The sequence below is a fragment of the Meleagris gallopavo genome, chromosome 3 (assembly GCF_905368555.1).
Source record: "Meleagris gallopavo chromosome 3, MGAL_WU_HG_1.1, whole genome shotgun sequence".
Taxonomy (NCBI): domain Eukaryota; kingdom Metazoa; phylum Chordata; class Aves; order Galliformes; family Phasianidae; genus Meleagris; species Meleagris gallopavo.
In genome coordinates this window covers 33,791,036-33,816,217 of record NC_139406.1, presented here as the reverse complement: position 1 = coordinate 33,816,217, position 25,182 = coordinate 33,791,036, and the positions used below count along the sequence as shown (strand labels likewise).

Here is a 25,182-nt window from a genome sequence, read left to right as displayed (position 1 = left end):
TCATACATGCTGTGATTAAAGAACTGGCCCAAGAACTCAAGGTGATATTGAATGGTGGAGTTAACCATAGTCATCCCATGCTTACCAAGGTTATTTCTGCTTCTGTGTCTGAAGAAAGCAAAATTAACTTTTATGAGAAGGTTGATACTGGAGAAGTATCTTCTTTTCTCTGATAATACTTCTAATATATGAATCTATTTTTTTCAGATAAGAGACTTCACAGAGAACATAGGCTAAAGATTTCAGTTCTCTTTTTCTCAGTCATGATTTTCTTCTGATTCACGAGTAAGGTCTTTCAGTAGAAAATAAGCCTTTATTCTTTGAATTGTCATGAAATAGTGCCATGAAATAATGGGGATTTCAGATGCCATCATCCCTAGATTCTCATAATGACTGAGTTAGCTATCTCCAGTTTTCTGGATTTCTTTGCAATAGATTTCCTGACTACTTGCATTTGTTCTTTTTTCAGATTTTTTTTTTTTTTAATGGTACTTTTACAGTCTTTGATATCATGTGATCCTGAATGATATGAGGTAGAAATTTGCTCAGGTCATTTCAAATAATTTTAACTTTGGTGCAATCCAACATTAACTTATCCAAATTAGTACATTGGTATCATGAAGGAATTCCATGTCAAAAACAATGTGTTTTTCACAGTTTGAAATACTTAAGTTGTTCTTTCTTTGCTGAAGAAATCAAGTCGTATTTCCAGGAGGAGCTGGTAGTACATCGCTATAAGAGTGTTCTATGTCTTTTAATTCATTTCAGAAGAGGTCTGATTATTATCTGATTCTCCATCAATAATAGAAATCACTGAGCAATTGTATCTGTAGAAATGCCTTGCATGCTGACTGAAGATAGCAATGATCATAATTTAACAACAATCAAATTTAGCATAAATAATTTTCTCTTTCATTTTGTAAGTATTTCCTATTCCTTATGAGTTTCTTAAAAGAAGAGTCGCATCTTTTTTGCTGCTAGGTGGTTTCTAATTGTATTCATTATATGTTTGTCTGGAGTTTCAAATCATTAGGATAATTTGGTAGCGTAATCATCAGCTACATAACACAAATTTGTATGATCAACATGTTCCATAACTTATCTCAAAGATAAACTGGAGTGATCCCATCACTAATTTGACTGTATTCAGGCATGCACTTTGATAAGCATGACCCAGTTTTCTTGAATCCTGAATAATGTATTGCATGAATCACTCTTGCCATTCCAATTTTCAAACTATGAAATCTTCAATGAAATTTATTGCAATGTCCAGTTTTATTCACTATGGTGAGCTCCTCACACTGTTGCACTGTAAGGATGGTTGTACTGGCTAGACCAAAAGTTTGATGATGGCCAGTGTCAGCATCTTGAAGCTTAACAATTTTTTTTTTTTAGCATAAATGCATATGTTAAATGTTTACATATTTTACATTATTTAACACATGGTATCTATAATGCAGGAATCATCACCGAATATTTACCATATCTAGGAATTTGTCTTTTCTGTGAGGACAAATTCACTGAGGTTCATTTTTTCTTTGCTGTGAACAGCACACTCCCAGTGTCCATAAGCAGTTGGTACTCATTTCCTGGAGTATTTCTTAAAGTACAACTTGTTGGACTTTTTGCCACGACAGCCTCATGATCTGCATTTCCCAGTGGATCAGAGGAAGAAGACTATGTAACATGGAAAGTATGGGTGCATCTAATTGAAACCAGCATGTCCTTTTAGTGACATCTAGTGTTTCACTACACTCCCTGCAATGTCTCCTAGTCTACCAAACCCTCCACCATAATAATTAGTGCCATGTTCTGCTGTTGAAGTCACAGATTTTAAAATAGAACAACCTGCTGGAGGCTGTAGGGGTGCATTAAGCACAGCATTGCTAGCAGGTCAAGGGATGTCCCACACTACACTGCACTGGAGCGGTCTCACCTTGAGTACTGTGTGCAGTTTTGTATGCCACAGTATAAAAAAGACATAGAACTATTGGAGAGTGTTCAAATGAGAGCCATGAAGATGGTGAAGAGTCTAGAGGGAAAGATGTGTGACGATCGGCTGAGGTCCCTGTGTTGGCTCAGCGCAGAGCAGAGGAGCTGAGGGGAGGCCTGATGGCGGCTGCAGCTCCTCACAGGGAGCAGAGGGGCAGCGCTGAGCTCTGCTCTGTGTGACAGCGACAGGGCCCGAGGGAACGGCATGGAGCTGTGTGAGGGGAGGGGCAGCTGGGGGTTAGGGAAAGGGTCTGCACCAGAGGGTGGTGGGCATGGAACGGGCTGCACAGGGCTGTGGGCACGGCCCTGAGTGCCAGAGTTCATGGAGTATCTGGATAGTGCTCCCAGACACAGGGTTTGAATTTTGGATTGTCCTTTGAGGGGCCCGGAGTTGGACTCAGTGATCCTTACGGTTCCTTCTATCTCAGGATATTCCATGATTCTCTAGAGGAAACTGTAGGGGCACAATACTGTATTCTTAAGTGACAAGTCAATTGTAGTTTAAGTTATTTCACCAGCGCTTCATTTTTTTCTCATTTTAGCTGTTGTAGTTCAGCATAACCTGAAAAAAGTTTCAGGTTAACTTGGAGGCTTAGAGAAAGGAAAGCGACTTAACACCAGAAGAGTTCAGCTTTACACTCAAAGTCTTTAAATGGAAAGACCAGCTGATGGGCACTATCAGGGTTGAAAGATGTATTTGTTAGGTGATAACCAAACCCTTTATTGCAGGAAGGGGGGAGAGAGACAGGAAGAGAGAGAAAAGCTAAGCAGGAAGGTGCAGGTACAATGTAACTAGAGTTGGGCTGGCAGAGAGCAGCTGGGTTGTGGAAGCCATGCTACAGAGCAGAAGAAAGGGTCTGTTTTTTCGGGTGAAAGACAGTTCTGTAATGAGGGCTTGCTGTGATGGCTAGGGGGAAGAACACGGGTACCACGAAGTTAATTCTTTGCGTGGAAGTAACCGCAGCACAAATACAGTGTGGAAAACAGCTGCAAGGACACAGATCCCCGACTAAGGGGCAGGAGCCGCGGACCCTCTTGCACCGGTTGGAGCAAAGGGCAATGCTAGCCCTTACGGCCCTGAGGAGCGCAGCTGAGGCGGTTTCCTTTCCCCAAGTCGCGAGCGCGGTCGGGCCGCCCTCGGCCTGCCTCCTCCCGCCGCCGGAGTCCCCTCCTCCACGCCGCCGCCTACCCAGCCGCCGCCGGGGGCGGGCGGGCACGGGCGGCCGAGCTTCTCGGGCCCTGCCGGCGCTGCCCATGGGGGAGTGTGGGGTGCCCGCCCAAGTCCAGCTCTTCCTCCGTGCCTGCGAGCAGGGCGACTGCGAGACCGCCCGGCGCCTGCTGGGGCTGCCCGGCGGCACCGCCGGGTCGGCGGCCGCCTCTGCCTGCGGCACCGAGGAGGCGGCGGAGCCCCGCGGAGAAACGGCCGCCGCCGCCCCTGCCCCCGCCGTCGCCGTGGACTGCACCGACGAGGCGGGCAACACAGGGCTGCAGTTCGCCGCGGCCGGCGGCCACGAGCAGCTGGTGCGGTTCCTGCTGCGGAAGGGGGCCTCGGTGCAGAGCACGAACCACTACGGCTGGAGCCCGCTGATGCAGGCGGCCAGGTAGGGGCGCCCGCTTCCCTGCCGCGCCACAGGCCCGGGGCGAGCGGACACCGGCCTAGGCGGCGGCCGCCTACAACCCCCGACCCCCAGGGCGGAGCAAGCGAGGGAGGATCTCGTAGGGGCTGGGCCACGGGGAGCTGTGATTGCGCTGAGGGGCCGGTCACCTGTCGACTCCCCAGATGACGACCCCAAAGGAGCCAAAGGAGTTGGGATGAGTGTTCTGGTCAAGTGCTTAGTTTCCTTTTTCCTCCCCTTCCTACGACCGCGTAGGTATGGAAGGGGCATGAAGGGGTGCGGTGGTTGACTCTTGAGCAAACCCAGTGCAGAGCCAAGGTGCCCGAAGCCTTCACCTGAACGTGAAAGCACTGTCTGCCCCTCGTCTGTTCAACCGTGCTTCATTTTCTGTTGTTTTCACATCTACCTGTTGAAAAAGCAACTCTGATATGACATAGATTAAAGTAAATGGAAATAATTGATTTCGCCTGGCTTTTCCTTCCTTTAATAAATGGAGAAGGATATGCTTAACGCTGGAGGATACACAAAGTGATTCCTTCGGATGTTAATGACCGCCCTGGATCTCTGTGCATCATACCGCTCTGTCATTCACTGCAGAGCTGCAGAAGGCTCTGGTATTGCTGCTGCTTGTCTTTGTGTTTATCTTCACATACAAGAATACTCTGTGGAATTACGTATTTTGCAAGATTTGAGGACAGTATGAATTGAATGTTTGATTGAGAGGTTTTTTGTATTTTTTTTTTCTTTCATAACATTAAAATACTTGGAAGAAAAGGATCTGTTTGAAAGTCAACATTCTCCTTTCAGTTAAAGCCCACAGAAAGTTCCCAAAGAATGAGTCACACAGCTGGTTTTCCAGTAAGAACAAGGAAGACAAGGTTCAACAGTTCTGTTATTTCATGAAGGTTAAGAAAAAAAAGTACCAAAAACATTTTTAGATTTTTTCTTTAATGAAAACCTTACACTCCTCCTCCAGAGAAAATAAACCAAATTACCATAGCCTGTTAATTGTTTTAGAGAAATGACTTGTTACTGTATGAGAAGTACTATAGATATACAGAAATCTGCAGAGAAAGCTTAAAATGCCAAACTTTTTTTTTTTAATGGATAACTAAAAAGGAAATGCAGACATACTTTTCAAACTATGCACATGTTGAGGTATCTGGCTGTGTTTAGTTCTCTTGAAGTTGGTGAGATAGCATGTATGTATAAAAGTAACCATGTTTCCAGTGACTGCAGGAGCTGCTGTAGTGATATAGGAAAGGAAGGTTACACCCTAAGCACTAGACAGCCTTTGGAGGCTTCGTTCTGCAACTGTGTGTTTTCTGCAAGGACACCAGGGAGTTTGGGTCCCATGTCTGCTCTTAGTGGCTGGTAGCATTCCTGGGGATTTCCTCAAGGAACAGTTGTTTCTCTTTAGCATGTGAAAGGAGCTTTCAGGATCAAAACTTGATTGTATTTAACCCTGCACACTCATATAGTAATGCATGGTAGCTGCAATGAGCTGTGCAGAAGTACATATCCTGTAAATGTTTTATGTTTAGTAAAATGAGAGATTACTTCTTCAGCTGAGGAGGGGTCTAAGGTTCCCATTTCCTCACTGTGAGCTAGCTGATTGAAGGGGTGGCCTGTATGATGTTCTTTCGGTGAAACCAGAGTCAGAATCCAAGTTCCAAATGTTTCACACAAGAAGAGGTTCTCTGTTCCCCCAGTGCTAAGTTCACTTATAATAACAGTGGCTACCTGCTACATTGCTTTCTAAGCTTTATGAGCACATCACATCAGTGTTCACTCACTGAGCCTTCTTTCACTGTGGGAGTTGGTTCATTTTTCCCAACTACAAAGCAGGGGATGATGCTATTACAAAAGATGAGTAAATCATTTCATATAACGGCCTGGCTTTTTTCTTTTTTTTCTATTTTTTTTTTCTTTTTTCTTTAGCATGGACTATTTGAAGTTTTTGCCTTACTCATTTGATAGTAAAGAGGGTATTTATTTAAGATCTTTACAAGCAAACTGGCTTTGATCCCCGACTCTGGTATAGGCCTTGGAATATAAGGTTGAAAATGACTTCAAGGCCTGTAGTTTATGGAAGCTATTCTGTTGATGTCCTTAAGCTAGCACATTGTTGCTTTGGACAGAGCTCTTATATTGATGTCTAGTTTATGGGCATGGTCTCTGGTGCATATGAAACATTTTAGGAAGGTACAGTCCTCAGCTGTTGATTGCTCCCCTCCAATAAGGTGATCATGGCCCATTCAGTAATGAATGCATTGAATAATAGAATCATGGAATCCACAGACTGGGAAGAGACCTTTAAAAGTCATCTAGTCCAGCTCCTCTGAAATGAACAGGGACATCCACAGCTAGGTCAGGTTGCTCAAAGCCTGGTCCAGCCTGGCCTTCAAGGTATCTAGGGATGGGGCATCCACCACATCTCTGAGCAGCCTCTTCCTGTGCCTGACCACTCTCACTGTAAAAGACATCTTCCCTGTATCCAACCTAAATCTACCCTCTTTGAGTTGCTTGTAATCCTCCATAGTAGGCCAGTCCTTTGCATTAGTCAGTAGGCCAATTTGGTAACGACATTTTTTGTGTTTGGAGTATGTCAGTTTTCAAAGTATGTCAGTAGCCTCTGTGATTATTTCATACCTCTTTCTTTCTTTCAAGGTTTGGACACCTAAGCGTGGCTCACATCTTGCTGGAAAATGGTGCTGATCTCAATGCACAGAACAAATTAGGAGCCAGTGTCCTCACGATGGCCTGTAGAGGTGGCCATGTCAGCATGGTAAAATTGTTGCTGGAATCTGGAGCTTATGTAGACAATTATGACCATTTTAGCACAAATGTGCTTAACAGCAGCAGAGATGACCTTCCTGACATCACTCCATTAATGGCAGCTGCACAACATGGACATGAGGCAGTGGTACATCTGTTACTAGACTGGGGAGCTGATTGCAATTACACTGTGAAGACTATGGGCTGGAGTCCTTTAATGCTGGCAGCTGTTAGCGGTAAGGTGAGCTTAGCACAGCAGCTCATGGAGAAAGGTGCCAATCCTGATCACCTCAATGTACTGCATAAAACGCCTTTTGAAATCTCTGTGGGCTTCAAGCACAAAGACATGAAGGACTACCTGGAATCTCTCACAACGATTAGAATTCATACAGGTATGGAACATCGTTTTTTGTTTGTTTGTTTGTTTGTTTGTTTTCTTTTTTCTTTCTTGAAGTTTTGATCCTGTATTTGGAAATTGAAGGAGTTAATTTGTATGTATGCTTGTGTTCTTTAAAATTTGTAACTGGACTTCTGAAAATGTTGGAGCAGGTGCACCTACCTTGGGTGAGGCAGGAATGCTTGGCTTCAGCAGATTTCTTCCACATTAGTGTAACAAAATTCCTGTCCTGCAATAAAAAGTATTCAGAATATTTTAAGTTTCTGTAATGTTTTCAACCCTTTATTTTTTTTAACCTTTAAAACACATGATATAGATGCTCATTTAGGAAGAAAATTAATAAGCATCTATTTAATAAAGGTCTAAAGAAGGAGCGACATAAACAGAGTAAGATACCAAAGAAAGGATATTACAAGCTGAGATAAAACTTAAAAAATACAAAATCTAAAAATATAAAATGCATTGTAGTGAGAGACTACAAATGAGTTCCATTTGTCTAGGTTTCCTGAAGTAACAAGAGAAGATAAAATGTCCACATTAAGGACAAGAACTCCAACACTGAAGGGCCTTTTTGACTGATAGCCGAAGGAAAAAAAAAAAAAAAAAAAAAAACACCTTGAAAATTCAAAGATGGAGGAATTTAAATAGCAAACAAGATATTGTGTTTAGTGGTGAAGTTTAGATCTCGAGTGATTTAGAAGAGTCACTACATTTCTGATGCTGAGGGAGGGGAATATTTAAATAATTTCAGGAGTTTGTAAAATTTGTAAGCAACCTTCTCCCAAACATGAATATGCCTGTATGTACACACAGAGTATGGTAACGCACATATAAACTAGATGAGAAGAACTTTATTTCAATGCAAACCTCAAGTAAAATGGCATTCAGAAATGTTGCTTTTATGGTGGTTTTAATTCTGCATTATAATGCACATATTATGCACTGAATGAGATAAATGAACTGATAAAGAAGCAGTCTGTGACTGTGCTGTTAATGAATATGTGATGGTATCTTTAGTCAAGAGAATTGAAGGATATAAAACAACCTTGTTACTAGATGATCTGAAGGCTAAGGAAGATGGGAGCAAACTTTTGACTGCAACATTTTTTATCCAAACTTCAACATTATGTTTAGTACCGCACAATGAACCAGAAGGACAGAACAGTATATTATTTGTTGTTAGTAGTTATTTTCTTTTTGAATTACTAAGTAAATTTGTATTCTGTTGACAGGATATTTTTCTGTTATTCTGTATTATTGTTACTATTCCTCCAGTTTCCTAGGTTTTTCTTTTTTATTAAAGGTAAAGGCTGAGCCTATTTGTTGTCAGCTGTCAATTTGAAATGTTACAAATGTTTTACACTAATTTTGCTAAAATATTGTGTATTTACTCATTTTACTTCTCCAGAAGTTTGTTTATGCTGATAGCCAAAGAGGATTTGTAAAAGCTGTGAGGCAGGATAGGCTTCTGGTTTTCTAACACTAGAGTTTTTGCAGTGAAATCTAAGGATAGGACTGACCCTAAGAAACCTTTTCTAGGTACTTCCACTCATTCAGCCATAGTGGTAGAAAGCTTCAGGGTGTGTTAGTCCACTTTAAGCTCTCTACAGCTTGTGATATCCAGAGAGGCTTATTTAAATCTTAGCTAATTATTTATCTGTTACAGTGCAGGGTAGATAACCCACAATCCCAGTCACCTACTTAAAGCTTGTTAATTTTTACTTAAATTGATTCCTGCAGGTCAAGCTTTCCTTGTGCTTTAAGAAGGAAGGACAGAAATCTGACACTTCCTTCTGCTTCAGCGAAGGTTTGAACTCAGTCAGATGCTGACTTCTAGGTTAAGTTTGGAGCAAGAACTTTCACACAGCCAGGCTACCAGGCAGTACTGGCTGACTGCTGACATTTGCTCTTGACCAGCCTTTGAGAAAGAGACCTTAATTGGTTACTTTACACAGAATCAGGCATCTGTGGGATTTGCTAGTAAAGTACCCTCTGTCTTGCCTGTGATCTTGCATGTAAGTTCTGTGCATGCACAGTTAGCTTGATGAGTCTTGAAGGTCTTCTGTAATCATTCAACTTAAAGGATGGAGAAGGTGTGCTTAAGCTAGAAGAATGGACTTGCATTAAAGCAGATGAGTGTTACTGCTACCTCAGCTGAGGGGAAGTTTCCATCAGCAGAAGGTTAGTAACTAATTGCAATGGAGAGGAGATTAAAAATATTAAATGTCTGAATAAATTTCCACAGTGATGTTTGAGTATGGCTTTAATCTACTCTAGCACTGCAGTCTGGCATATCCTTTGAAAGGCAACAAAAAAGGAACTTGTCTTCTGGGCCACTACCATACACAGGATGAATTGCATCCCAAATGAAAGTACCTCTCTTCTCTGGGGTGTTTTCAGTAACAAAATCAGTACTGCCCCTGCAGGCCTGGGTGTTGCCTGTGTACAGCCCCTGTCCTTGCTTCAGCTTACACAGGCGGTAGTCCTTCCTTCTGGCACCTCCTTGTGGTCCCCTGCTCCCTTAAGCTGCCTCTCTTCCAGACTTCGTGCATGCCAAGTACAAAGTCCTTTTCTCAACTAATCTTTTGAAATGTTTTCTAACAGTGAGCTTACGTATGGTTCCTTCTGTTAGCAGTTTCTTAATCGGAAGAAAACATAGAACCCACACAGTTTCTTCTGTTATTTCAGACTTTCCAGCAATTGCCTTTGTTCAGCATTTTCGAGTTACTTTTTTAGTCAAGCTATGAATGTTAACCTTTTCTGAATCAGTCCTGGGAGACCTCTCAACATCTTGTTTTCTTTAAAGTCTTCTTGGCCCATTGGCTCTAGTGTCAGTAATGCTTTGGAAGACAGAAGGAAATTTATTTTTCTGGTTTGAGTGGAAAGTGCAAAATATGTCACTATTTTTCCTTCATCTGATGCAGAATCAATGGTTTCAAAACACTGGGAAGGCATACAAAAGGAAACATTCTTCACTCAAAGTATTAAAACTGTAATAATTATAGTAGTTTTTTAGGTCATGATGATCTAGGAGTGATGGATTTCTATTAATGTGCAAATAGCATTTGATCATCACTATTATTTTTGTGACCTTCACAAGCTAACCTGTCAGTACTTGAAACAAAGTGAAAAAATGGATCATCTTACAGAACTCTTTTTGAATAACTTCCCAAAACAATCCTCTAGTATTTGAGTGTTTAGTGTTGTACAGAGGGTCTCACCTGACCACAGAAGCATACTGTGATTCTTTAACTGATACTTCTTCTAGGAAGGAAATACAGAAATTTCCTAATACAATTTCCTCATGGCAAAAAGCCAGTACCAGTGCTATGGTACTACAGTGTTTAGCCTACAGGTTTACAGTGTATACCATACAGGTAAGTCATTCTTACTGAAGGGAATAAAAGTTATCTGTGCATTCTTTGTTCTTATAAAATGTATATGCAGATATTCATTTAATAGTATAATTGTGCAGAATTCATTTTTTTTTAAGTTTTTGCTGTAAATTTTTACAAGAAATTTTTGCATTTTAAATATTGTTCATAGAAGTATTTATGCTTTTCAGATACAGAGAAGAGGCAACCTGACGTCTTTCATGCTTTGAAATTGGGTAAGCTGGCAGGATTTTTCTGCTGCCTGGTTCCTGTAACCACTCAGCATGCTTGTTTGCTAACATGGGAAACTGAAATGTGTTCTATTTTCATGACTGCTTTCTTCCTTTTCATTTTTAAAAATACATTTATTTCTGTGGTTTGAATATTTTTCTTCCCATTCCAACATGAGAAAATATTGGAATATTTTCTGGTCATGCCCTTCATGCCACAGTGGTGTGATTTAGTGTTTTCCAAGACTGTGCCATTTTAACATGACATTTTTTTCTTGTATACGTTAAGTACAAAAAACAGATTTGCTAATTTTTTGCAAAAAGCATGCTGGCCTCTACTCCATATGAGCATTGTAATTGCTATTAAAAGTTACTTCAAGAAAGAAGTGCTTCAGATCTTGTCTGTTCTCTCATGACGAAGAGTGACTTTCATGAGCCTGATTAATCTATTTTGTGGGAAACAGAAAAAGCCAGAGCTATCCTATTGATTTAAATTTGATCCAGACTGTGATGGGTTGCACTCCTGGTGACTGGCTAACTGCTTTCTAGTTACCTATTTATCTGCTCAAATATGGGAAGAATATTAAATCTTAGAAAATTAAATCTTACATCCAATGACAACATGAGAAGAGTCCCATGAGACCTGTGATAATCTCAGGAGAGATTTCCTCCTTTTCCTGTCATCCTTTCCTTACTTGGGCTAAGATGCCCCAGGAGTGGGGCTAATACAGTCCTGGTATGCACTGGGCTTAGTAAGCCTGTCTGGAGCTGTATACAATCTGTGGCATAGAAAATCTGATCTGGTGGCCTTCTAAGATGGAGTGACAGCATTGGTGGACAAAGGGAAGACAACTGATGTCATTTACCTGGACCTGAACAAGGCCTTTGACATAGTCCCCCACCACATCCTTATCTCCAAATTTGATGGGTGGACCACTTGATGAAATTGATTGAAAGGCCGCAGACAGAGCGTGATTAATTATCTTGTGTCCAGGTGGAGGCCGGTAACGAGCGGTGTCCCCCAGGGGTCTGTCTTGGGACTGGTGCTCTTTAACATCTTTATCAATGACATCAATGATGAAATTGAGTGCAGCCATGCATCAGCTTGCTGATGACATCAAGCTGAGTGGTGCAGTTGACAGAGTGGAAGGAAGGGATGCCATCCAGAGGGACCTCAACAGACTTGAAAGGTGGGCCTGAATGAACCTAGTGAGGTTCAACACAGCAAAGTGCAAGGGTTTGCACTTGGGCCGGGGGAATCTCAGGTATATATACAGACTGGAAGGAGTGGTCCTTGAGAGCAGTCCTGCAGAGAAGGACCTGGTTGTCCTGATGGATGAAAAACTTAACATAAGCCAGCAATGTGCTCTTGCAGCTCAGAAAGCAAATGGTATCCTGGGCTCCACCAGAAGAGGGATGGCCAGCAGGGACAGGGAGGTGATTGTCCCTCTCTACTGTGCCCTCATGAGGCCCCACTTGAAGTACTGTCTCCAGGTGTGGAGCCCGCAGTACAAGGAAGACAAGGAGCTGTTGGAGAGGGTGCAAAGGAGGGCCACAAAGATGATCAGAGGGCTGCAGCACTTCTAAGAAGACAGGCTGAGGGAGCTGGGCTTGTTCAGCTGGAGAGAAGAAGGCTGTGGGGTGACTTAATTGCAATCTTTCAGTACCTAAAGGGAGCCTATAAACAAGAGGGGAGTCAACTCTTTGAAAGAGTAGATAAGGTGTAATGGTTTTAAGGTGAAGGAGGGAAGATTTAGGTTGGATGTCAGGGGGAAGTTCTTTAATATGAAAGTGGTAAGGTGCTGGAACAGGCTGCCCGGAGAGGTTGTGGATGCCCCGTCCCTGGAGGTGTTCAAGGCCAGGTTGGATGGGGCCCTAGACAGCCTTGTTTAGTATGAAAAATGAAGGTTGGTGACTCTGCCTGTGGTGGGAGGGGTTGGAGATTCAAGATCCTTGAGGTTCCTTCTGTGATTCTGTCATCCATAGAGCACTGAAGGCTGTTTGTACTCCTGCTGACTGTGGTACATGCATGTAGAATTAGTAGGCTTCAGCACAGCCTCGAGTCAGTCAGATTTCAATTCACCTACTTTTCTCATACTTGTGAAACCTTTAGTTTGAGGTTTGAAAATGTTATTGCTGGGTGAGAAGTAGTTTTAGGGGAGCCAAAGCCAAATGAATATTAATCAGTGCATAGCTGTTGTTTTTATTTGTTTGTCTGTTTGTTTGTTTTCTAAAATACTTCGTTATAAAAAAAGCTTTGCTGTGGTAAGAAGTGACAGGACCCCAGAGTTCAATTCTGGAGTTTCTGTGGGTTCCAGGTTTCTGTTTAACAAAGTCTGTTTCTTTTTGCCTCTATTCCTGCAATAGTACATAGACAATCAGAGATCTTTTTTTATTCTTAGCTTCTTCCATACTTTTGTCTGCCATACAACATCAAAAAAAGTAAGGGAGCTGGGTGAATTTAAACTCTCTTCAGAAGATGCCCCTGACTAACCTCATACATTTTTTAAGAATTCCTTTTCCTCTCTTTATTATGATTTAGACAAAAAAATACTACCCATACTTTGCATAGTTTTTTGTAATCTTGGTGACTACCAGCCTCTTTTATGTGGAAATGTGAACATTAGGTTTGCTTTTAAAAAAGATGACAGGAATAATGCATTACTCTTGACGAAGGAGTAGGGAAGATTGGAGATTTAATTTAAATATCATAACCAGAGTTTAAAAAAAAAAGGACTCCTTTCTGAGTAGAAGAAAGTTGAGCACTGTAATGGACTCTTTCCCTAAGAGACTGTGGCTTTTCATTGGCAGTGGTTTTTAGAAAGAGAGAACCACCTTTGTGGAAGGTGTTATGGGTCAGTATGACACTGGATGTTGTTCTTCCTATTTAAGTAAAGGTTAACCTTCAACACCTTTCAGAATGTCTTTGTACTTTTCGATTCTAGAATTGTGGCTTTCTGTGATTTCTGTCTATGGAAATAGGGATCTTAGTCCTGCTGAACGACTGTGTCTCAGCATCACTGCTGTTTCCTGTACATCATCTTAGGACAATTTTATGGAAAATTTACCTACCCCACATGAGATATTCTGTTGTTTGTACAGCCTTTATGGCTTAGTTATGTAAGCCATTTCCAGTTAATGTAGGCCAATATCAACAAATCTAAATATGTATTAATTCACTGTCTGAGAAGTTATCTAGTGCTGATGTGTAAATTATTTTTTTATCATTGTTTTGCAGGCAACTTTCAGCTGGTTAAGGAGATAGTTGATGAAGACTCAAGTCAAGTCAATGTTACCAATGTTGATGGCGCATCTCCATTAATGATTGCAGCTGTAGCGGGACAGCTGCCCCTTGTCCAGCTCCTTGTTGAGAAAAATGCTGATGTTGACAAACAGGATAATGTTCATGGTTGGACAGCACTAATGCAGGCCACATACCATGGGTAAGTTAAGTGCTGTTAGGGTCTAACAGAAATTTCCATCTTCTTAGAAAGCCTACACCAAACTCAAGGCAGTCACCGTTGCTTGTGCCATTTTCTGGTCCAAAATCCAATCTTACAATTCCCCTCTTCAGAAGTTTTCATTAACTTTTCCAAAATGTGTTTACCAGAAAACTTGTTTTCTCTAAGACTGTTTTATAAAGGTCAGAAGTTAGGATGGGTACTTCACATGTAATCTTGGTCCTACAGTTGGCAATATTTAAATGCAGGAGGCTCCTGTATTCAGGTACTCCTCTTGTTTGTGAAAACAAGGACTGGAAATCCTTATAGTCAAAATAATCTTTGCTATCCCTTGTTAGAGGCAGCAATAGTTGGTGGGGTCATATCTGCAAGCAAGGTCTATGTGAGCCAAGATCTCTGAAGGATCGAGTTACTCTGTGTCAACGGTTTACGGGCTGGTTCGGCCCGGTTCCGTGACTAGAAGGGCGGAGGGATCCGCGGATCCGCGCCCCCGGAAAAAAAAAAGAAAATAAGGGACCCCGAAATAATTGAAAACAGTGGCAACAATCTGAGGTAAAACAAAGTAATTTACTAAATATGGTATCAACAGAATTTTATAAGGAGAGAGAATGTGAAATTGATGGTGGATCGGCCTTACCACAACGCTGAGATGAGAAGCGCAGACAGAGAAGCGCAGGCGAGAAGCGCAAGCGAAGCAGCGCAGGCAGAGAAGCGCAAGCGAAGCAGCGCAGGCAAAGAAGAGAGCATCAGGTGACCTTGCCGGGAGTTATATCTCCTCGCTGACCGCAAAGCCCCCTGGGGAAACGTAGCTGCTCTTCTCCTCTGGACAGGCACCCGGAACTTGAGCATCAGCAGTCAAACCCCCAGTGCATTGCATGATGTTATGATGTGGAATACCGATAATGAAAAATCATGAAACCATGACACTCTGTGTGCTCTGAAGGTGCAGAATGGGAAAGCAGGATGAAGAATACATTTTTAAGGAGTAGAAGAAAAGTAAGGGAAGAATGCTGAGGAGCTGCATTGAGAATATGCAGAAGTTTTGTTAGAAGACAAGAAGAACAATTGTTCATTTTAGGTTGATTTTGTTTGGTGCTTCTTCAGATAGAAGCACCAAATAATGAAGTGGAGATGCTGAGATCTGTTTGTCAGCTTCTGTGGTAGAGTTGGTGGTCAACTATTGCTGCTTAAGAACATTTGTTCTTTTGAGTTGGTTATGTGTGACAGTTTGTTTTTATACAAGATCAGTCTCGAAGAATTTTGTATTGAATATATTTTCCATAACTTTGCAGTCTGCTGACTTATTTTGTAGGCTGTAGTACAGTATTGGTTTTAATTTGCAAGGCAAGTCCTGCTTACTTTTTCAGGAATATGAGAAAGGAGAGGGATTGATTGGGATTGGTTGGTGAGTGCTGTTATGCAACTTGCTTTTATGAGCTTTTGCTAGAAAGTGTTTGTGTTATCACTTATTGCTGATCTTTTTGTGCATTCTAGACACTTCAAGGAAATATCTATCTCTAAGTGAAGACTGTCTGGAGTTCAAAATTATTTTTAGTCACTTTGGCTTTTATTATATGCAATTTTGTACCTGTTATGAGTATGAAGTTGTTTTTATTTATTGATGATGTTGTATAGTGATTTCTGGACTGACCTTTGTATTTCCACCTGCTTTTTGCCCAAAATTTCATTGGGAAATTGGCAACAAGTTTCAGGATCATTTCCAAAGAGCATCTTAAGAAACTATTTAAATTAGTTTTTTAAAGCAGACTTTCTGCATGCCAATTAGTGCAGTTTGTAGTAAGTAAAAAGTGTGTGACAAAGGAATCATGGGAGCTCTTGACTAAATTGGGGACAGATTTTATACTTGGTTAGCTGTTGCAAAGGTAAAATTGATCTGTAATTGAGGAGAAATTGTGTAAAAGGATAGAAATGAAGCACTGGTCTTCTGTCTTTATCTCTTTCTCTCATATAAGCAATGCATTTTTTTTTTTTTCTCTGCCTTGAAGAAACAAAGAAGTTGTAAAGTATTTGTTAAACCAAGGAGCTGATGTCAATCTTCGAGCCAAAAATGGATACACTGCTTTTGACTTGATAATGCTGCTGAATGACCCAGGTATGCTATTTCAGAGGGCACCAAGGAAGCATTTGTAATTGCAACATAAACAGATAAACTCTTAAATTCTGAAAGTTACACTGAGGTTCCTACAGATGATTGGCTGAGGTCCATGCTTTACTGGACCAAGTAAGGATACCATCTGAAAAATATTTTTCCTGAATTAATTGTTCAGATGGATAAATAACCATATAGGCTAATTGAGTTTATTCCTCTTGTTTTTGTTTTTGAAGGTGCTCCAAAATGTGATGTTTTTGTCATCAGATCCTGTTCAGTGTTATTTAATTGTTGCAGCTCGTCTGTTCTGTAGTGTCTTTAGCACTGAACTAGGAACTGGAGCTAGAAGTTTCCACTGAGTAAGCAGCAGTGTAGGGTCGGGACAAAGACAGTGCAGTCATAGAATCACAAGGTTGGAAAGGACCTACAAGATTATCTAGTCCAACCGTTCTCCCATTACCGTTACCACAAAGTACTAATCAATTTCACCGTTGCAGAAAAAGGAACAACAAATCTCAACAGCAATTCACCAGTTCACATACCTGAGTCTATTTGGAAAAATGTAGGTTGGCAAGCATCACTTCCACATACAAAACTAAGAAAAGTCACATGCTAGTCTTCAAATTGTTAGCTACAGGAGTGGTTGAGGAAAAGTCAGCATGCTTTGGAGAGACCTCAATTAGATTTTATTGCAGTTTGTTTAGCCCAGCTAATTTGGGACTTCATTGTTGATCTTACCTGGTACCTAAATTGCTTTCTCCAAATTTGAAAAGCCATAGTGCTAATGGAATTAGTGTGTTTTCTCTGTGTTTACTCAAGATGGTGTTTTTGGTCACTAGCATGTATCTTTGCTTTGTCTAAAGTTGATAACTAATAGTATGAAATTTTAGAAAATGAATACAGTGAATATATTTTTTAAATAATTAACTTCCTGTAGGACCAAATAGTTCATCTTGTTGCCTTTCAGAAAGAGGAATATATAGGTCAGTTCTGTCTGCCCTTCTGAAAGTCTTTCCTTATTTCTGTGTAAAACACAATTTTACAGAATATTTTTTTGCTTTCCTGTCCTCATCTCATGTTTGTTCTTTTTTCTGCCTCTTCCTTTGCTTTTTTCTTACTTTTTTTCTCTCTCTCTTTTTTTTTTTTTCTTACCATATCTTTTCAGTCCCTCCATTGTCCAGGCTGAACATCTCCTTTCTCTTTGGGATTTAATTTCAAGCTTCTTTTCTGCAACCTGCACTTGAAGAAAGAATGTTCATTTTTCTCTGCTCTCTTCTATGTCAGGTGAGAAAAGGGAGCACCACAATGCTGTTCTGAACTTATGCAGAGTACTAGAGCAGGCAGTTCACTTGGTCACACCACTGATTCCAACTGAATCATATTCCTATTTATACTGCTAAATATCTTTAGAGAGATGATGGTAAGACTACAGCTCATTGTGTGGGGAGAAGGGGTGGGAAACAAAGATGTCGGTACTCATCCGTACTGAGAGTTTTAGATTTATTATTAAACTTTAGTGGGAATTATAGGAAAATCGTTAGCATTATTAGTTGTGATTTGGCAAAGCAAAATAGAATAAAAAGTATCTTAATTTATTTCTTTTAGACACAGAACTTGTACGGTTACTCGCATCAGCATGCATGCAAGTAGACAAAGACAAGAATAAAATGAACAGCAGATCATCTTTGCCTTCTTCCAGAAGTAGGCAATCCTTAAATGTCCCAATGCTGCCAGATGACAAAGGAGGTCTAAAGGTAAATGGTTTTATTCATCCTTCATGTGTGAAGCAGAGAAGGTCATTTCAGAGAAGTAGTTTATAGCTAATGTGTACCAAGTTGTTGGGATCCTTCCCTTTCTGAATTCCTAATTGGCAGTGTTTCTTAGTTTTATGAAATGTAGTATATGTCCAGCTTTATTTCTCTTCAGGTAACAAGGCAAAGAGAAGACTTTTAAAGAAGAGTCAGCATCAAAGCACATTTCAGTGCCTAGAAGTAGGGGTGATAATTAAATAGTGGAAGGCACTACATTCATGAGTTTGGAACTGAATTTCCCTTATGATCCTAGTTTTAAATCATGCAAATGTAATCTAATTTTCACAGACTTTTCCTGTACTCAAAACTAATCTTCTCTTCTTTGGAATGGGATTACTGGGTTACTGGATTTTTTTTCTATCTATCTCCTAACACACTCAGAAGCTGCTTTTTATGTATTTGTTCTAGGTAGAAATTACAACTGTAGTTCTTTATATTTTGCTTCTATAGTTGACACTAGAAGGAAGAAGGGTGACGTAGGTGGGAAACAGAAATTCAGGTCATCTATTCAAAAATTCTGTGGATGTGTGCAGGACAGCCAAAGAAACTGAGAGGCAGGCTGTCTCTGTCATCTAAATGTAAGATTCATCATGAAGCAGTAAGCTTCTAGGAGGGTGGGTAGACTTCATTTAAAGCATGAATGGAAGTTGGCATTGAAAATTTTGAAGGTCATAGCAGACCTTTACTATGAAAAGTGACATGCAAGAGTGGAGGGCTTACATGTCCTCTGTGTAGAGCAACTGCAGTGCTGTATCCTTAACTAGAAATTAGCAATTAACCAGTAGCAAAAAACAGTGGATGCCATTTGAATAAGGATATTGTGACTTGTGTGATCTGTCCTCAAAAAAAGAAGAAAAAAACATATTAGTTTATTCTGTTGTTGTTGCTGTATTTGTTTGCTTAGGTGAACATGTTTTGGTGATTATATGCCTCAGAGTTTCTCTGCATCTGTGAACTCACAATTTTTACATAAACGTTACCAGAATCTTGGAAACATGTGTTAAATTCCAGTCTATTCCTGAACATGAATTTTGAAGATTATTTACAATTCTACTTTAGAATCTGTTCTACAATTCTTGAAGTGACAAGTTGTTATTTTCATGTGATTATCCTTTGGTATCAGTTTCGATGGACCTTTTAGGAATGCAGTTATCTAGCTTTGCCTAGTCTTAGAAATTGTGTAATGCAGATCAACAGCTGGTCAGATTACAACTCCTGCAGAGATATGGGGCAAGGGCCTGAATTGGAGTGATGTAGGATTTCAATGTGAAAGTAGAAAAAAAGTAATTTTGAGAGATTTGTCACTGATAACACTGATTCACATTTAATATATTTACATGTGTCACACCCCGATCCCTGGTTTATTTCACCCAGAGAGAAGACAGTCACTACAGTGTACTTTACTGGCACACCCTGTCCTATTCTTTGATCTTGCACAATTTCTCCCCTTCTTCAGAAAGTTGTGCTTGGAACCATACTCCACAACTTGTAGAATGTTTTAATATTTGGTCTCAAAGCAACAAAACTTCATATTATCTACAAGTCTTAATCAAGCACTTTTCCAGCAGAAATTGTATTCTATATAATTTTCCTGTGTGTGTGTTTAAACAGATAGATAGTTAGAAACCTGGAAGCCTATATAACTTCCTCTTGCTTATAATGCTTTATTAACTATTTTGTCTGATTGCATTTTCCACATCTTATTCTTCTTACAATGTTCGGAGAGTAAAAATGACATTCTCAGAGTTACTGGGGTGGTCATCAAACTCATCTTGCTTTTGACTAGTGTGCAAGGAGAATGCCTAAGTGAGGATCTGTCTTTTGCAATGGTTGTTCTTCCATATGGACAACTTATCTGCATGAAGCCAGGACTATAAAACAAACTGCCCAGAAGTTTTTAGTTAGTTATTTATGGTGACTCAACCAAAACATAAATTTTCTATCTAGGTCAATGCAAATGGCAAAACATGGAATCTTCTGAATCACAGGAAAAGGAAGAATGAGAGGGAACTTCAGGGGCCTACTTGCCTTTTTGTAAGGAGAACAAATGAGTATGACAGGAGCTTCCTTGACAAAGTTTCTAGTCTCCTTTCTCTCACTGTGATGAAGAAGATCTCATGATCTCCCTCCACATCTAGTTCTACTGTTTGTCTGTTCCTAGAGTCAGATTTTTTTTCCTCTGATCTAATCCAAATCTCTCTTGCTAGGTCCAATTTGATAGATTATTTTTCAATTATCAGTGTCCAGCTTCATCTTTATAAGAACTACATATATATTTAGATATCAAATTCTCCTCATCCTCTTATTTACTATTTTCTTACTCAGATTTCCTTGTTTGCAGGCTATGATTCCTAAACTTCAGATTATTTCTAGTATGTCTCTATCTGTTTTAAGGTGAGGTATCCAAAACAAGTAATGAAATTCTAACCTAGTTATGGGTTATAGGGTCCTAGTTATGTATCTCACTGAATGGTTGGAAACGTACCTGTTATCAAGCAGTAGGATTCTGTAGATCTGTTCTTACAGGACCTATACTTAATGGGATGATGCAACTCTGATTTCCATTTTTCTACAGTGCAGCTGTTTTGCTGCTTATTCCTTTTTATGTATTTTACACTTGATTTTCTCTTCTTATGTATCACCTTGAATCCTACTGAAAAATGTGAATTTATCAGTATCATTTAGAGTATCTGTCCAGATGTCTTACACAAACTATACAAAATAAATTCTGTTTCATCATTGCTTGTATTAATGAATATTTCCAAACTCATGTTTTATTCCGCTAAGTATTTTCTCCCAGTTTGAGAGTAAATTGTTGCCAATTTGTTTCTTAGTATGTCTTTTGGTCATGTTACTTTCCCTATATTATTTTTACTGGGAGCATATTTCCCTCATTCATTTAGAGTGTCGTACATGGAATAGTGATGAGCTTTATTAATGTCAAGCTATGTCAAATCTTCTCTTCCCTTTAGCTCACTTTAACCAGTTATCCTGACAGAGAGAAAGATTGATTTGGTGTGATTTATTTCTGACAAACCCATGCTAACTTTCTAATATTGCTATAAACATCTAAGGTATTTCTCAAGTGGCAGCACCATTTTTCTAATCTTTGATACCACTCCATTCTCCCATTGCTACTAGATCTCGGCCTTTTGATAGATGCTATTTTTATCTGTCAATACATTTTTGTTACTTGGCTTTTTTCAACCTAGTTTAAAACCCTTTATTCCAGCTTCTGTATGTCCATGAGACAAAAGGTTTATGGACAGGCCACAACCTTCTGCAGCAGCACACTGAAGACTCCAGAGCTCAGACGAGTGTACTCTAAGCCCAGAAGACAAATGAACCTCTCTGCTAGAATTCCTTTCTTGTCAGAGAGTAGTGCAGGTGTTCTGTACCGTAATGTAGTGGCAGCTCTTACTTTTCAAGTGACTTTGTGATGAGAGCATATGTTAAGAAATCAGAAGCACTGTAAAGAGTAGCAAGTATGAGAGGAACTTACATGTGATCTTTTTGCTCAGTGAAGCTATTTTGATCCCTTTACAAGCAAGCCACATTGTACAAGCTGTCCCTTTTGTAAGCTCATTGTTCTCCACATTAGAACTAGAGGGATTTTTTCACCCTTTGATTTCCTTTTGGCAGGTGAATAAATGCTGAACTCTGTGGTTTTTGTTTCTTTCTCAGAACCATTTGTCTCCATTGCCTTTTTCCCTCAGGTCTTTGTTGCTGAAAGTAATGTAGATCTTTATTAGTTATGGCTCCAAAGAGATACAAAGGTCTGAGTACTTTGTCCATTACTAATACTCTGTGCGGATTTTAAAATTATCTTAATGATCATTTGCTAGAGGGATTGATTCATGGACAATAAGTTTACAGTTTATATTGCTTGTTTCTACTTTATGACAGTTGGGAAGAGTTATATCAATAAGCAGTTGAAAATTATTAAATGCCAGGGAGAGAGAGGGATATGTATGGTGAGAAAAATGGCTAAGTATAAAGAGTAATCTACAAAAGTATGTGTCTGGACTGGACATTATATAAAGCAGTCTTGATGAAGTATTATAATTTTTAAATGACTAAATTTTTTAAGTGTTCCAGAAAGCAAAGAAGAGACTCTACTAAGAACTAATCAGATCATCTTTAGAATCTTGACTTATCTGGCTCCAAGCCACGTGAAGTTTAATACAAACTGTATGGGTCTTCTTAATATAAACTGTAAGTCCTGTGTAGCCTAGAGAAGTGTAACAGGGGAACCATCCTCCATACTGGAAGCATCTTGCATCATCCATCTACAAAAATACAGAAATCTGTAATCTATTTGGATAAATTCTGTTTTGAGAAAATTCAGACATTATCCTTATATACGATACCTACATAGGTAGAGGCTCCAGGTACAGTAGTCCTTAGGCAGTATTGTTTTCTGTATCGTTTTATTTCCTTGCCTTGTTCTTTGGCAGGCTATAGTCTCTCTCCAGTCTGGGAGTGTTAAAGTTATCTTTAACAGGTACAGAAGCACTATATGTATGGTGAATCTTGATTTTGACAGTAATACTGTCAGAACTCTGTTGGTTTGTCACTAATTTTAAAAATCTGAAGGAGAGGCTTCCATGCCACTCCAATAATTTCTACATATGTCTCTAAAAAGAAGAAAACATGCATTCCCAGTCATTGATGCCATGGTGCAGAGGAATGGACGGTAAAATTGAAAGTTTATTGTCAGATTAAGTATTTGCCATGTAGCTGTAATGATTTCTGGCTCAAATTAACATAGTATTGTTGTCTACTTCATCTTTTCAGTTAGTGTGCAAAAATATTGTCAGCTATTTTCCAAATGAAGAATAAGGACAAAGATTAATCTTACCTATGCCTGATGAAGAAGGATTCTGTTGATATTTGCAAATCATTTTAACACTGCGTTTGTAGTTTCGCTCTGGAACTCTTTTATCACTGCAGTAAGGATTACCTAATTGTACATTTATTTTCCTCATGCTTTTATTTTAGTTGGAACTAAATTGTTCTTTTTCCTTCTCAATCCAGTCTTGGTGGAGCAGGATGTCCAATCGGTTCCGCAAGCTGAAGCTGACTCAGACATTGCGCCATGGATTTTCTTCCAATCAGTTTGGGCCTTTTCCTGATGAACCTGAATCTTCATTAAATTCCACCATGAAAGCAGTTCCACAGAGTGACACAAACTCCTCTGGAACTTCTGATGCTCCCATGGCCTGGGTCACAAATAACACAGGTAATGATAAAGCTGGAGTTGTCTGATAGGAAGTGAGCTCTTATGGGATAGTCAAGATGATAGTATTTCTAGTTTATTAGTTCTTGTTTAGTTTAGTGTAGCTGATAGGTCACAAATTCTATCTGTATGGTATAGAAAGAGATACATTTGTACTCTTGTCTGTTGATGGTGCTGAATGTTGAGGACAACCTTCTTTCAGCAGGAAAATGCTACAGTAACACTGGTACTGCTTTGTAGCAGGCACCCTTAAATTTGTCAGGAATGGACAGCCCACTCAAGAATTGTTCCTATCCTCGATAAAATAATTTATATTGTAAAAATCAGTTTGTTTAAAAGCAATCTGAGAAAAAAGTTCAGAAAAGCCCAAATTATAAAGAATGCTTACCGAAATTGTACAGCTCTCTGTGCAGAAGTCCCACAGTTTGTAATGTGAAGAAAGACTACTGACTTAACTTTAATTTAGGTATGTGAGGCATCAGTGGAAAATGTGATTCTCTGCTTACTAAGGTTACAGCTGCTGAATGTTTCAGAATGGTTGTACTAGCTGATCGTAGAAATCTTTTTGAACTATGATGGTTCTATAGTTCTGTGCAAACAAAAGCTATCCTTAAGAATAAAAAGCAGGGGCATACAGACAATAAAACTTCATTTATGTATTTTTCAGGTGTAAACACTGCAAAAGGAGGGAAGGATGATGAATTATTGACGACCATGGTATGTTAAACATTCTTGGCATGTTCAGAAGATAATGCAGTTAGTGTTTCCTTGTGTTGTTTGTTTTGCTTTTGCTTTGTTTTGTGTTTGTTTTACACAATATACAAGTCACCATTACAAATAGAACTATCACTGGTTGGTAGTCAGTGGAGCGGAACTGACAAGCTATGATACATATGTTGTTTTATAGACTAGGAAGTACTACAAATAGTACATTATGACAGCTCTTGATGAATGTTGACTTCTTTCATGAGTTATCCTTTTGTATGATCAGCTATGAATTAGTAAAATAGATTGACTGAATGGCTGATTACTCACTGACAAGTGGTATGCTGTGAGGAAGACATGAAACAGAGTAATCTGAAAGTGAGAAATAAAGTAAACCATGAAATAGTTTGGGATGTATATTTATATTATTCTGTTTCTTCTTTTGTTGTGCTTTATCTTCAAGTTCTCCTACAGGTTACTCCATGGAGATGTCATTACATTTGGTTGGTGATCTTTTATTTTCTCTTTTAAGAAGATTGAGTAAATTTTGATAGGACTCACTGACAGAACTCCAGGGAACCAGTATCACTTTGCTGCTCTTTTCTTTTTTTCTGGTGAATACATGTAGGGCAGGAACAAACAGTTGTTCAGTATTTCCAGGTGTCTTATCTAGGAGATCAGAGAGGACAGCCTTACCAAGCATCCTGTTTGTTGTTTCTTTTGAAGTTGCTTGTTAACATTCCTGTTAAAACTGATGAAGAAAGGGACAGTTTGTGCCACTTCATGAACTGTAGTCTTTGTACTGAGTGAATGAACTTTCTCATGCCAATATGCACCTTGGATTCTGTCTGTTATTATGTGTTATGCATCTTCACAGATGGTACTTTTATGTCGCATTTCCATTTAATTTTGTTTAAAAATGCATTTGTCTCCGTCTTTTTATTTAACTTTGAAACAACATCATTAGCTTCCAGTAACGTTCTAAGAAGAATCTCATTTCTGTTTTCCTTTCTTTTTTTCCCTCTCAGTTGAGAAGTAGTGCTCCATTTACCAGGCTGCCTAATGATAAATTGAAAGCAGTGATCCCCCCTTTCTTACCACCCTCCAGTTTTGAACTTTGGAATTCTGATCGAACGCGAATCAGCAAAGATGGCAAAGCTGAACAGATGAGAACTGCCTGGCCACAGAGAGCAATCAAGCACGATTTTAACAGTAGCGGGAACTCAGATGTAGTAAGCAAATGAAATGTGTAAAAATAATACTGAGTGTTATTATGTCCGGGACGTGCTGGATGGAGAACCACATCAGTTCTGTGTTTAAAAATGATTTTGAACCTATTGTGTTAGCAATGTCTTCTCCTTCTAAGGTTTGCTTTTTAGGAAGAATACATACCTCTATGGGAGGAATGTAAATGGTGTGGAAGTTTTCTGTGAAATAAATTTGATGTTAATTGGAACAAATGACTAGCC

The 25,182-nt window shown here is 39.6% G+C and overlaps 1 protein-coding gene across 4 annotated transcripts in view; it reads left to right on the top strand.

Annotated features, from left to right (window-relative positions):
- Positions 1 to 3,135: 3,135 nt before the first annotated feature.
- ANKS6 (ankyrin repeat and sterile alpha motif domain containing 6) overlaps positions 3,136 to 25,182 on the top strand; it is a 40,213-nt gene continuing 18,166 nt past the window's right edge. For 2 of the 4 annotated variants that reach the window (XR_014882379.1, XM_085220589.1), the window contains exons 1-9: positions 3,136 to 3,593; positions 6,279 to 6,778; positions 10,349 to 10,393; positions 13,626 to 13,830; positions 15,855 to 15,961; positions 17,564 to 17,712; positions 22,807 to 23,011; positions 23,676 to 23,725; positions 24,742 to 24,945. Coding sequence is in view for 2 of the 4 variants with exons in the window: in XM_085220589.1 (XP_085076715.1) it covers positions 3,247 to 3,593; positions 6,279 to 6,778; positions 10,349 to 10,393; positions 13,626 to 13,830; positions 15,855 to 15,961; positions 17,564 to 17,712; positions 22,807 to 23,011; positions 23,676 to 23,725; positions 24,742 to 24,945 (1,812 nt within the window). In the remaining 2 variants the exon portion in view is untranslated. The remainder of the gene's footprint in view (positions 3,594 to 6,278; positions 6,779 to 10,348; positions 10,394 to 13,625; positions 13,831 to 15,854; positions 15,962 to 17,563; positions 17,713 to 22,806; positions 23,012 to 23,675; positions 23,726 to 24,741; positions 24,946 to 25,182) is intronic. The other 2 variants (XR_014882380.1, XM_085220588.1) reach the window with 1 other exon arrangement.